Source organism: Rhineura floridana, chromosome 2 (assembly GCF_030035675.1).
Source record: "Rhineura floridana isolate rRhiFlo1 chromosome 2, rRhiFlo1.hap2, whole genome shotgun sequence".
In the NCBI taxonomy this organism is placed as follows: domain Eukaryota; kingdom Metazoa; phylum Chordata; class Lepidosauria; order Squamata; family Rhineuridae; genus Rhineura; species Rhineura floridana.
The window spans coordinates 173,344,893-173,357,544 of NC_084481.1; the positions used below are offsets into that span (position 1 = coordinate 173,344,893).

General features: G+C 42.2%; 1 protein-coding gene across 1 annotated transcript in view; it reads right to left on the reverse strand.

Moving 5' to 3' along the window:
• RYR3 (ryanodine receptor 3) overlaps nt 1–12,652 on the reverse strand; it is a 481,871-nt gene that overhangs the window by 270,675 nt on the left and 198,544 nt on the right. The window contains exons 43-45 of the mRNA XM_061612803.1: nt 4,132–4,235; nt 2,906–3,041; nt 1,861–2,041 (exon numbers count right to left, since the gene is read on the reverse strand). Coding sequence (XP_061468787.1) covers nt 1,861–2,041; nt 2,906–3,041; nt 4,132–4,235 — 421 coding nt within the window. The remainder of the gene's footprint in view (nt 1–1,860; nt 2,042–2,905; nt 3,042–4,131; nt 4,236–12,652) is intronic.

A 12,652-nucleotide genomic window follows, 5' to 3' on the forward strand; every position in this document is an offset into this window, starting at 1 on the left:
AGACTGCATAGGAGTAAATCCCATTGAAAATAAGCATGCAAATGATCAGACCTGCTTTTCCCCTCTCCTCTCCCTTCCTCCTCCCCTGCCCACTCCAGCCCTCCCTTCCTCCCTCCCCCGGTCAGTTTTACCTATCCTAAGCATGATTGCACGGGAGTAAATCGCACTGAATTTAATAAACATGCAAATGATCAAACCTGTCCTTCTCCTCCCCTCTCCATCCTGCCTCCTCCCCTCCCAGTCCTCCCCTCTGCATTTCCTCCCCTCCCTCCTCCTCCTCCCCTCCCCATCCTCTGTGGTCAGTTTCACCTATCCTAAGCATGTTTGCAGGGGAGTAAATCCTATTGAACTCAATAAGCATGCAAATGATCAATCCATTCTCAGCAAACTTGCACAGGATCCCATTTCTTACCTCCCAGATTAAAAAGCAAGGAAATTCACTAATACGCAAAAAACCTTGCGGTTTAAGAAAGTACCTATAGCCCACAGATATTTCTACCAAACTTTAAAAAGCAGGGAAATTGGGCAGCTATAGTGAATGCACCAGGGGAGCAGGAGACCTGAACTCCTCTCTGAGATATTGTACTGCCCTACAGAGTTGTCAAAATGCAAACACAATTTGGGTTGGTCTTTCACAGTCCAATCCACTTGCTGGGTAGCCTGGAAGAATTTGGTAACATGTGCCTCTGAGCGTATGGTGAGTGGCGGCAACACCTGTAATCAGCCCAAATAATAGAAAGAAGATATGTCCTGTGCTGATCTTGTTTTAGCAGGGAGGAAGCAACATTATAAAGACAGTTGATATAGTTCAGATGGTCACTTTAAATATGTCTGATTTACTTTGCAATTTTAGTGACGTTTCCTATAGGAAATCATTTTCTTTTGCTTTTGTTTCTATGAATATGTGAAGTACAGCAACAATTTGCAAAATTTATACTAAAAAAACTCCAAACATAATTGTGGAATAATGGCACTGACTTCTGCAAAATAGTCTCCAGTGGACCTCAGAAGTATCTCAATTTGCACAAGATAAGACAGTGGAAGGTGAAATATATTCTAGCAAAATACTAGATGTGCTCTATGTTTTTAATTGATCATGGACACCTTGCCTTAAATAAAGTGGTTTAAACATAGCAGGCTGAAAACATGCATCCTCTTTTTTCCAACAGCTAGAGTTTGCTGAAGTAGCAACATATTGTGATCAGTCTGATTTTACATCAAACTGCAGTTTCGGATTCAACTGTTAATGCACCCAAAATAGAAATAGAACATAACCTCCAAAAGGCTGTCTTCACCATCACATGACAATGACCAATAAAAAGGCTTTGAAATTAATAAAAATATATTTGACACAGATTTCTAGGATGAATAAGGAGGGGGGAAATTTTCTGGTTTAGATTCTCTGTAGAAACATTAGTAACAGGAAAGAAGCAAAGTAAGAAGAACACCAACAAACATACAAAAATATAATTCTCCATCTTTGGAGATGGCAGGTGTTGCCACCACTCACCATATGCTCAGAGGCACATGTTACCAAATTCTTCCAAGCTACACAGCAAGTGGATTGGACTGTGAAAGACCAACCCAAATTGTGTTTGCATTTTGACAACTCTGTAGGGCAGTACAATATCTCAGAGAGGAGTTCAGGTCTCCTGCTCCCCTGGTGCATTCACTATAGCTGCCCAATTTCCCTGCTTTTTAAAGTTTGGTAGAAATATCTGTGGGCTATAGGTACATTCTTAAACTGCAAGTTTTTCGTGTATTAGTGAATGATATGTTAATGTAACTGACAGATAATCAAGGCAATCCTTTGGGCAGTATTTTCCAAAATAGTCAAAAATAGTGTTCATATCCACTTACAGTTCCCTCTTAAATCCTTGAGAGGGAAGATCAAGAGCTGGGTTCTCAGATATCTTAATTGCTGCTTGCATAGCAGCCAACAAACCATTGCCTCCTTCTCCTCTAAGAGCTGGCCCAAAACATTCTGGACGTCGAATAAGAAGCTTGACAACGACACTAGCATTTTCCTCAACACTTTCACCTAGAAACAAAAAAAAAACGACTTTTACTGAAACGAATCATAAACCCAAACAATAAAGCTATGTGAAATCTACACATTTTTTTAAAAAAATCACAAACCATAAAATCCAAATTCTGCATATAGAATGAATTATTCTGATTTGAGATATTTGATTTAGACTTAATTTAGTTCTTTTCTTCTAGTGTCAAAATTAGGATTCTATGAGACAGGACTCTGAGGGAAAACTGTGGAGGGGAAGTAGGAATGGGTCCTTCAGAGTGAGAACTAAGGCATTGATCCCGGGGATTGTGTGGGGTAGAAAAGCCTCAGCCTCAACAAATGGAATCACAATCAGAGGTCATCATCACAGGCCTGCCTCCTAGTGCCTCCACTGTTTGACTTCAGGCAGATAGTGGCTGGGGAAAGGATCTTCTTGACAATGGTGACCCATATTCTTCCCATGGAGGCTTGCATGGTGTCTATTGTGGTGTCTTTTCAGCCCCAGGTAAAGACCTTTTTATTTCCCCGGGCCTTTTAAAGTATGATGGAGTGCTTTTATGCTGCAATAACTTACTGTGGTGACATTGTTATTGTTTTTGTATCTGCTTTTCTTAATGTTATTGTTATTGTCTTCATCCTTATGAGCATTAGCTATGCAGGCAACTTTATTATTGAAGGACAAGACAAAAATTTAGAAAACCAAAATGAAATTGATTTATAAAACCTATAACCTTTAACCCTATAAATTTACAACATATTTTCAAGTGAATGTGGCAGATAAAACTTATAATTAAAATAGCTTGAGCTATAATTCGTGTGAACTAAGTTTGTGATTTGTTGTGCTGAGGCAGCAACTCATATTATCAATCCAATATCTAAACTTACCATTAACAAAAACAGCAAATCTTAAGAATGATAGGTATCGTTCACCTTCTATTGGATTCCAACCAATGTCAGGATATCCTGTTGCTAAAAGCATGGGGCAGCTCTGAAGACCACAACCTGCCAAGTAGGTTACAACCTGTCCAAGACAAACACTTGATATCATCTACTGTAGTGTTGATTCCAGTGAATTAAAAGCACAAGGGTAATGCAATTTTAAAAATCCATTTACAAATAAGTGCAAATCTTTAGGATACAATAAGAATAGAAGGGCAGAACATTTAATTTCTCTGGAGATTACCACTTCCAACCCAGAAAAAAAGATCTGCTTGCAGAGAGACACCAATTTCCGTCAGAAATTTTCTAACTGGCATAAAATTTGTTACTGTTAGGGTGAGAATCCCACATCAAAAGGTCAGAAAAGCACAAGTGGTATTCTTCTATTGCCTAAGAGAAGATCTACTGTGACTGTACTAGCCACTTGGTGGGGTGGGATGGAGGACTGAATGAAGGCCAAACTTTTCTTCTCTACAAAAGAGGTGATCAGCATTGACAGAATTATAGATGTCTCAAAACATTTTCAGTCAAGACACTAGTGTACCTGGATCAAATGCCTGAGAGATGATCATAGCGAACACAGCCCTGCTCATAGCCTGGGCTCATTTTGATCATGCAAGCTGCTTCCATTGCTTCTCCCTTCCTTTTCTGAAGCTTACCTTTAAGCAGAGCGGTTGGATATTTATTTTAAAACCAGAAGTGGAGACAGTGATGAAATAGAGCACTGAGTTGCTCTCCTGACACCACAGCTTACCTGAATGGACATGGAGTGGGGCAAGATGGTAGTGAGGTCAGGGCCGCATGGATGCACCACCTGGGCAAATCCTTCACTCCCGCAGTTGCCTCCACACAGGCCTGACCTTTGCCCTAGCCCTGTTCCAGCCCTGTTCAGATAAGCTGTAGCAACGCCAATATCAGGAAAGCAATTCTACTCCAACATACCAGCCACTTTAAAAGGTATCCTTCATATATTGAGAACAGTTGATAAATTAGAGAAATCGAGATTTATTTATTTTTTAAAAAATGTACCATTCTCTTAAGAGTGAGTAGCCTGTGGTGACATAATAAAAATGAAAAATATGTCAAGTGAAAACTAAGCCTCATTAGGTAAGGCATGATATGATTGAAAGTAAAACAGAGACAGAGGAAAAATTAAGACAGTGAGTAATTACTTTCTCAAGGTCTGGCTCCTCCAGTGCCAGTGCAAGCTCATTATTGTCCATTACTGAGGCAGCTGCCACATCTAGTGGAGTGGAACCCCTCATTGAAGGAGAGGCTGTAGAAAAGACATGATAATGCAAGGCAATTAAAATAATTAGTTTGCAGTTATGCTTTGTATACAGCAGAGGGCAATAGTTAGATACAGTTTAGATGAAACTCAAAACATTAGCATGTTTTACTTTTTATGGTTCTCCAGTTCTGCGTAGTTTATGGAAAACTTAATTTTTCTCTGACACATTATCACTCATTGTTTTTTGTACTAGTCTTATTGCTGAGTCACGCTGTTCTTTTCATATGCTGGTACAAATATATACATACATGGCACTATCAAAAGTGAACGGGGCATGCACATTGAAACAGTTTGATTTCCATACAATAAATTTTTTCAATCAACATGTCCATATTTAAATAAGAGAAACCTGGTTATATAATAGATGTCTGTTATTCAAAAGTAACAGTGCTACATGCATATTTTGCCATTTACAAACCTAAAAAAAGCCCAAATTTAAATAACATAGATTGCACGTAGGCATATGATTACCATGTAACAGATGCATGAGGATGGACTTGAAACTAACAGTAAAAAATATGTTTATGCTGTATGATGAAATTGCCATTACTTTATGAAATACCCATGTATTTTCTCCTGGCTCAAAAATTAAGAACATTAAAAACTAAAAAAGAAAAAAAAAGTATAACATTATAGGGAAGCCTATTCCTCTGAAGAGGCAGGCATATCACCCACAGACCTGGACTAATGCCACAACCTATGGGGTTCACTGAACAGTGTAATCCTATACTGTACATCCTATACAAAAGAAAGTCTAAGATTGCATCCTAAAATTTATTTAGGATAAGTTTATATGTTTTTAAAGAAAGGAACCCTGCTGTGTTTGGCATTACATTCTTCATGAGCAATGATGTATCGCTATAGTATGCAAGTGTTTATCAGGTCCTATTTAGTGCAGCAGGCCTGACATTCTATTTTTTAGCTAAACGGAGTATGGCAAGTCCCACCAAACACTTATACGCTGTCTTTGTCAACCTGGCAGCAGCATTTGATTCAATAGATAGAAGGAACCATTTTACTCACCAGAAAGGTGTTTCTCAGTGGGCGCCAGGACACCGCCAAGTGGATATTGTGTTCCTTGCTAGTGCTTGAGGCAGGAAAGAGTTAACACTCCAAAGTGACTGTTAATGCGGCCCCTCCCACTGAGTGCTAGTTCGCTGTCTGGCCAAGCTTAAAAAATAAACTGAGACATATCTAAAAACACTATGAAAACATTAACTGGAATTATGAAAACTTACATTTGACACTTAAGTTGTAAAAATAACTATACAGTCTCTACTCAGAGCGACTGCCAACTGCACTGAATGATACATAGAATAAGAGTGATCATTGACTCCTCAGTGTCCACCCATTTTATTATGCCATGTCCTGTCGTTTGTATCCCAGGGTGGGCCTTGGTGGTGTCCTGGCGCCCACTGAGAAACACCTTTCTGGTGAGTAAAACGGTTCCTTCTCCAGTGGGCACCAGGACACCCCCAAGTGGGATGTTCCAGGGCTGACGTATTGATTGGGTGGGTACAGAAATGTTCAATGATCACTCAAGACCTGCTGAATAACTCGCCTCCCAAAGGCCGCTTCAGCTGAAGCATAAATATCTATTTTATAATGTTTAGTAAAAGTGTTAGGGTTTGCCTAAGTGGCCGCCCTACAGATTTCTTGAAGAGATGCATTCGTTGAATAAGCTGCAGTGGCAGCTGCTGCTCTAGTGGAATGAGCAATGATACCTGAAGGTAATGGCATGTTTAGAGAACTGTATGCTAAGGCAATGCAGCCCTTAATCCATCTCGCCAAAGTAGAGGAGGACACCTTCTTACCCAGAGTAGTAGGGTGGTAAGAAACAAACAAAGAATCAGTTTGCCTTATGGGCCTAGTCCTAGTGATATATACTTTAAGTGCTCTCCGCACATCCAAGGAATGCCAAGCATGCTCCAGAGGATGCTTTGGCGAAGGACAAAATGTTGGCAATACTATTTCCTGCTGACAGTGAAAGGCGGAATTAACTTTTGGAACAAAGGTAGAATCTGTTCTCAAAATGACTCGGTCAGTATGGAAGATACATAGATGTTTTGCCACCGAGAGAGCTCCAAGTTCAGATACTCGTCTAGCTGATGTTATTGCTATGAGAAACAATACTTTGAAGGAAAGTATTCGCAACGTAGACGTTTTCAATGGTTCAAATGGCGGTTTTTGAAGAGCTGCCAAGACCTTGTGAAAATTCCATGTTGGAAAACGATGATGAACAGGTGGTGACAATAGTGAAGCCCCTCTTAGAAATTGTTTCATATAGGGATGAGCTCCCAGAGATGCAGAAGAAGACTTAGAGAGGACTGTTGACAACGCAGATGCTTGTCGTCTCAAAGTATTGGGTCGCAACCCACTCTTCAAACCAGCATTTAAAAAGGATAACACCTCTGTAATTCCCGACTGGCTAGGTGTAACATGATTCGTAGTACACCATTTCAAAAAGGCCGCCCAGGTATACTGGTAGCTTCTTATTGTGGACTGTCTTCTAGATGCCAATATTGTGGTTACCACTTCCATTGGTAATCTAGCCCTCAGCAGTTTGCCCCGCTCAATTTCCATGTGGTTAAGCTCAACCATTGGAGATCGGGGTGGCAAAACGGTCCTTGTAGTAGCAAATCTGGTCGAAGAGGCAGACGCCATGGGGGCTCGACAGATAGGGTGACTAGCTCTGAGAACCATGGCCTCCTTGGCCAATCTGGTGCTAGTAGAACAACATTGGCCCTCTCCATCCTTACCTTTTTCAGCACCCGAGAAAGCAATAGAAAAGGAGGGAAAAGATACAGTGTTGCCTTCGGCCAAGGAGAAGTTAGGGCATCTACACCCTCTGCTCTGAGATATGGGTAGCGAGTGTAATACCTCTTCAGTTGATGATTGACATCTGAAGCGAAAAGGTCCACATCCATCCTTCTGAACCTGCTGCGTATCTGTTTGAACACATCTTTGTGCAATTGCCACTCTCCCAGCAACATCTGTTGTCTGCTTAACCAGTCCACTTTTATATTCTCTACTCCCTTTATATATTCCGCTGTCAATGATTGGAGCGTGTGCTCTGCCCAGGAAATTAGGAGAGATGCCTCCTGATGCAGAACCAGTGACTTCGTCCCTCCTTGATGATTTATGAATACTTTCACACAGTTGTTGTCTGTTCTCAGCAGCACATGTTTGAGATGGAATAAAGGCACAAAATGTTGCAGCGCCAACCGTGCCGCCCGAAGTTCCAGTAAGTTGATGCTTTGTTTTGACTCGCGAGGGGACCAAGATCCCTGCAGGATGTGACCTCTGCAGTGAGCTCCCCACCCCTGGAGACTCGCATCTGATGTGACAGTCTCCCGTGGTGGGTCCTTTAAGGAAAGTCCTCTGCGTAGATTGCAATTCTTTGTCCACCAATGAAGAGCGGTTCTCAAGCGTAACGTCAGAGGAACCTGGAGATGCATGGAATGAGCTATCTGCCACTGGTATGGTAACAGTGTCCATTGTAGAGGACGAACATGAAATCTGGCCCATGGCGTAACCTGGATAGAGGAAACAAGCATGCCTAAAACCCGTGCTAAGACCATTAAGTCCTCTGCAGGCTTCACTAACAATGGTTGAACCGCCAACTTTATCTTTTGAACTCTGTCTTCCGAAAGAGAAATTGTCTCCAGCTCCGTATCTATCATTGCTCCCAAATGCTGTAAACGTTGTTGAGGGAACAAATGACTCTTGGGGATGTTGACTACAAATCCGTGATCGTGGAGAACTGCTAGTATGGTGTGAATGTCCTGATAAGCTGAGTGTGCTGTGCGTGAACGAATCAGAATGTCGTCCAAATACGGGTAAAGATTCAACCCACGTTGACGGAGATGGGCGACAAGGGTCACCATAATTTTTGTGAAGACCCGCGGCGCTGACGCTAAGCCAAAGGGCATCGCCCTGTACTGATAGTGGTGATTGTTGTAAATGAAGCGGAGGAACTTGCGGTGCTGCGGATGGATTGGCACAAGTAAATATGCTTCGGTTAGATCTATGGAAGCTAGGAAATCTCGAGGCTGAATAGCTTCTTTTATAGAGACCAATGTTTCCATGTGAAATTTCCGGTATCTGACAAATCCGTTTAGAAATTTTAGATCGAGCACCGCTCTCCAATTGTTTCCTTGTTTGGGCACAAGAAAGAGAACAGAATAAACCCCTTGAAATTTCTCGTGCTGCTCAACCGGTTCTATGGCTGCTATTTGCAACAGATGTTGTATTGCCTGTTGTAGTAGCCGGCGCTTCTCGGGATGTGCCGAAACAGGTGACAGGAGAAATCTGTTTGGAGGCGTAGCCTGAAACTCTATCTGATATCCATACTGTAGAGCATTCTTCACCCAGTGATCTGAGATTGTCATCTGCCAAACGTGTGCAAATTTCAGCAGGCGGCCTCCCACTGGTATCTGCAATAAGTCAGAATTGTCTTTGTTGCCTTCCACCTTTGTGGGTAGCTGAGAATGTATTGCGCGCTGCTGATTGTTGTCGGCTGCGCAACTGGAATCGTGGACGGGTCCAAACTTGTCTGTTAACACGGAAATCTCGCCCTCATCCTCCAAACCTAGATGGACGAAAGGACTGGTATGGCTGAAAACGGTGAAAAGGACGCCTGTCATCTCGTCTTTTACTTGTTACTGGCATTGCCTTCTTCTTGTCTTTTGTTTCAACCAGGACTTCACTGAGTACATTTTCACCGAATAATTGCTTGCCTGCATATGGTGCTGTTGCCAACACCATGCGAGAAGAAACATCCGACTCCCAATGACGAAGCCACAAAATACGCCTAGCTACAACTTCAGCAGCCATGGCTCTAGCTGCGAATTGAGTAGCATCCATTGTTGCATCTGCAATGAAAGCCTGTGTCCTTGATACCTTCAAAATTGTTTTCCTAAGTCTGTCTTGGTCTTGATCTAGATTTTCCAAAACTTCATCTAACCACAATAATGCAGCCCTTGAAAACACAGATGCTGCTATAGATGCACGTACCGACAAGGCTGACGCTTCATGGACCTTCTTAAGTGCCATATCCAACTTGCGTTCTGTAAGATCAGTCAGATGAGCATCCCCTTCTCTTAAAAGGAAGTTTCGAGAAACTAATGCAGAAATTGGAGAATCAATGTCTGGAGTTTTCAGCTGCTCCATAAACTCTGGATCCAATAAGTATAGTTTCTTAGCATACGTCAGTGACTTGGTAGACTGAACTGGCAAGTCCCATTCAGATTTCACTATTTGTCTGAGCAGCGATGGTACCTTAATGACTTTATCGGTAGACTTTGTTTCCGGAAGAACAGATGCTCCTCTGGAGGTAGAAGGTGCCTGTTCTGTAACAACATCATTCAAATCTAAAGCCGCCATAGCCTTGCATAGCAAAGGCATATAGTAAGTGCTATGAAACAACCTATTGGAGTGGGGCTCTTCTGGTTGTGAAGTATCACTCCATTCATCCGATCCGTCTTCGAAATCAAGCATTGAATCATCGTGCATAAACTGATGCCCAGCAAACTTTGATCTGTCTGGTCTGTCAGCTAATAAGCCCTGTGCTCTACCCCTGGCCACAGCATGTGGATCTGGGGATGCATGTGCAAGTTCAGCGTGGAGCTCATGATGGTGAACTGCAGGGAAACCTGCCTGATGCATCTGATCACTGCACTGTCGTATATCATATTGCCAGTTACTTTGTGCTGGCGGATGACTGCGCTGTTGCGCCTGTACAGGAACCGCTTGAAAAGATTGGCGAAAAGCAGCTAGTTCTGCTGATATATCACCCATGAGAGCCTCTCTAATATAATTCAATTCTGCAGCTCCTAAATGAAAAGACTTCACCGGTTGAAGTTCCTGATCTGAACACGAGGGGGCATGAGAGGCCATCTGCGTGGAGTTGCATTGAGGCTCGATACTATTAGTGCTGTCACGCAAAACTCCGTGCTGCTGTTTATGACTGTGCCCATTAGTCGCAATAGCAGTTACAGGCTGTAAAGCCCCAGTGCTCTGAGGAATCTCAGGGTTATGACTATTGAAACCTGTAAATTCCTCATCATTTTCCTCAGAATCTGAGCCAAAAAGGACTGAAGGGACTGGAATCTCCTCCTGCTGTGAGGGAAATTCAGTATTCATTGTACTCAACTGCTGCGTGTGTTGTCCTAGAGACAGCGCCCTTGTGCCGTGTAAGGAAGTATTTTCCTTATGCTTTGTGCCTCTCTCAGGAGCAACCCTTCCTGATTGCTCTGCTGTATGGGGAACTGTATGTTTTGTTTTAGTCAAACGCTTACGTCCTGAGTGCTCTGCTACTGCAGTGCTGACCGGGTTTTCTGCACCTTTTACTGCTTCTATACTTTTACGTCCTGATTGCAGTGCTACCGCACCAGCTACAGGGAAGGCAGTATCGTTAAATGCTGTTAAATTATTCCACCCTGATTGCTCTGATACCTCAGCGCTTGCAGGGGAAAGAGGTGCATGGTAATTAACGGCCGTTCTCTGTGCTACCGCAAGAGTGATTGGGCCGCGCAGTGCCTGTGAGGCTGTTTGAGTAAAATGGCGACCCCTTCGCGAGCGCTGCAGCGACTCGTCTTTTTAATGGCTGGGTCATGCGAGCGAGCTGTAGGTGCTACCGCACCAAGCGCTGCAACCGGTCGTTTGGAAAGCCTTGAAGAGACAGTTTTTTGCTTCTTAGGCATTTCGCTGTCAGCAGGAAAGACCAATTTATAAGGAGAAGAAAGCTACTGTGCAAAAAAAAAAAAATAAACGAGGGAATACCACCCTGGAATTCACTAACGTAGGGAAATATCAATAGCAGTTATGACTGAGGAAAAAACCTCCCCGGAAATTCATTAAAGGGGACAAAATTAACGGAATGCATAAAGGGAAAATCACAGAGAAATTCATTAGTGAGGAAAATCTACCCGGGAAAAACACTAAGGGAATGCATGAATTGGAAAACTACAAAGAAATTCATTTCTGAGGAGAAAACATTGTACTAATTAATCTTAGGACGAACAGTTATATACAATCCGGAGATAAAAGTGAAGTAAACATTGACCGCCAATAGATACATAAACAGAGAAAAAGATAAATAAATAACTCGGCCAGACTGAAGAGCAAGGCGAAAATCAGTACTGCTCAAGCGAGGCAGGAAAACGAACTGGCACTCTGTGGGAGGGGGCGCATTAACGGTCACTTTGGAGTGTTAACTCTTTCCTGCCTCAAGCACTAGCAAGGAACACAATATCCACTTGGGGGTGTCCTGGTGCCCACTGGAGAAATTTAATGTGGTCCAAATTGGCTAACACTAATATTGACAAGCGGCTTCTGTTCCTGATAAGAGAATTGCACACAAACACCACTGTGCGAGTAAGAGTGGGGATATCTGGTTCTTTAACAGAACCCATTGTTATAAACAAAGGGGTAAAGCAGGGGTGCCTTCTGGCCCCAATACTCTTTAACCTCTACTTAAATGACATAGTTTTAAAATTATCTGGTCCAGATTTTTTCCCACCTTCAATTGGAAGTAGAAAAATATCTATTCTATTATATGCGGATGATATGATATTATCATCTATCACTCGCAACGGCCTAAGGAGGCTACTGCTGAAGCTCAGTGACTATTGTGTAAAAGAAAAACTGGTGATTAATTATGCCAAAACAAAGGTGATGGTGTTTGACAAAAGGCATGCTAATTTTAATTGGACAATCGATGGACATCAAATTGAACAATGCCGTGAATTCAAATATCTGGGTGTATATTTTTCTGAAAATCTCTCTTGGAAAAAGCATGCAGACATGACCAAAGTAACAGCACTAAGAACAAGCGGAGCCAAACTTAAATTTTACTGCACAGCAGGAGGCAATTTAATCGTCCCTGCTTTAAAAATTTTCCGGAGCAAAGTTCTCCCCCAGATTTTATATGGTGCGGCAGTTTGGGGTTAGGAAGAAACCCAGATAGCTAGTCTAGAGGTACTTCAAAACAGCTTTCTGAAAAGACTTCTGTTATTACCCTTTGGTACCCCCGCCACCTTGCTCCGAGCAGAGACTGGTCTGCCTTCAATCAGAGCTTGGACACTTTTGTAACGTATAGGGTTTCTCTCTTTGCATTGGCAGCACAAAAGATTCATGCAAAATACATTCTAGACCACGCGATAAACTGTCAAGGGGATGCCTTATGGTAATAATTTGTTTATACAGTTTCCCGGCCATGTAGCATTGTTTGGGCTTAAACAGGAAGCTTAATGTCAATAAGCACAATAGCTTTGTTGTAATTGAACGTAGGCTTCAACTGGAATATATTATATTGCTGGATCATGTCAAATTTTAACTGTATATTAAAACTGAGTACGTGATATTTGTTATGCGATGGCCTATGGCTAAGCAATAAAGTT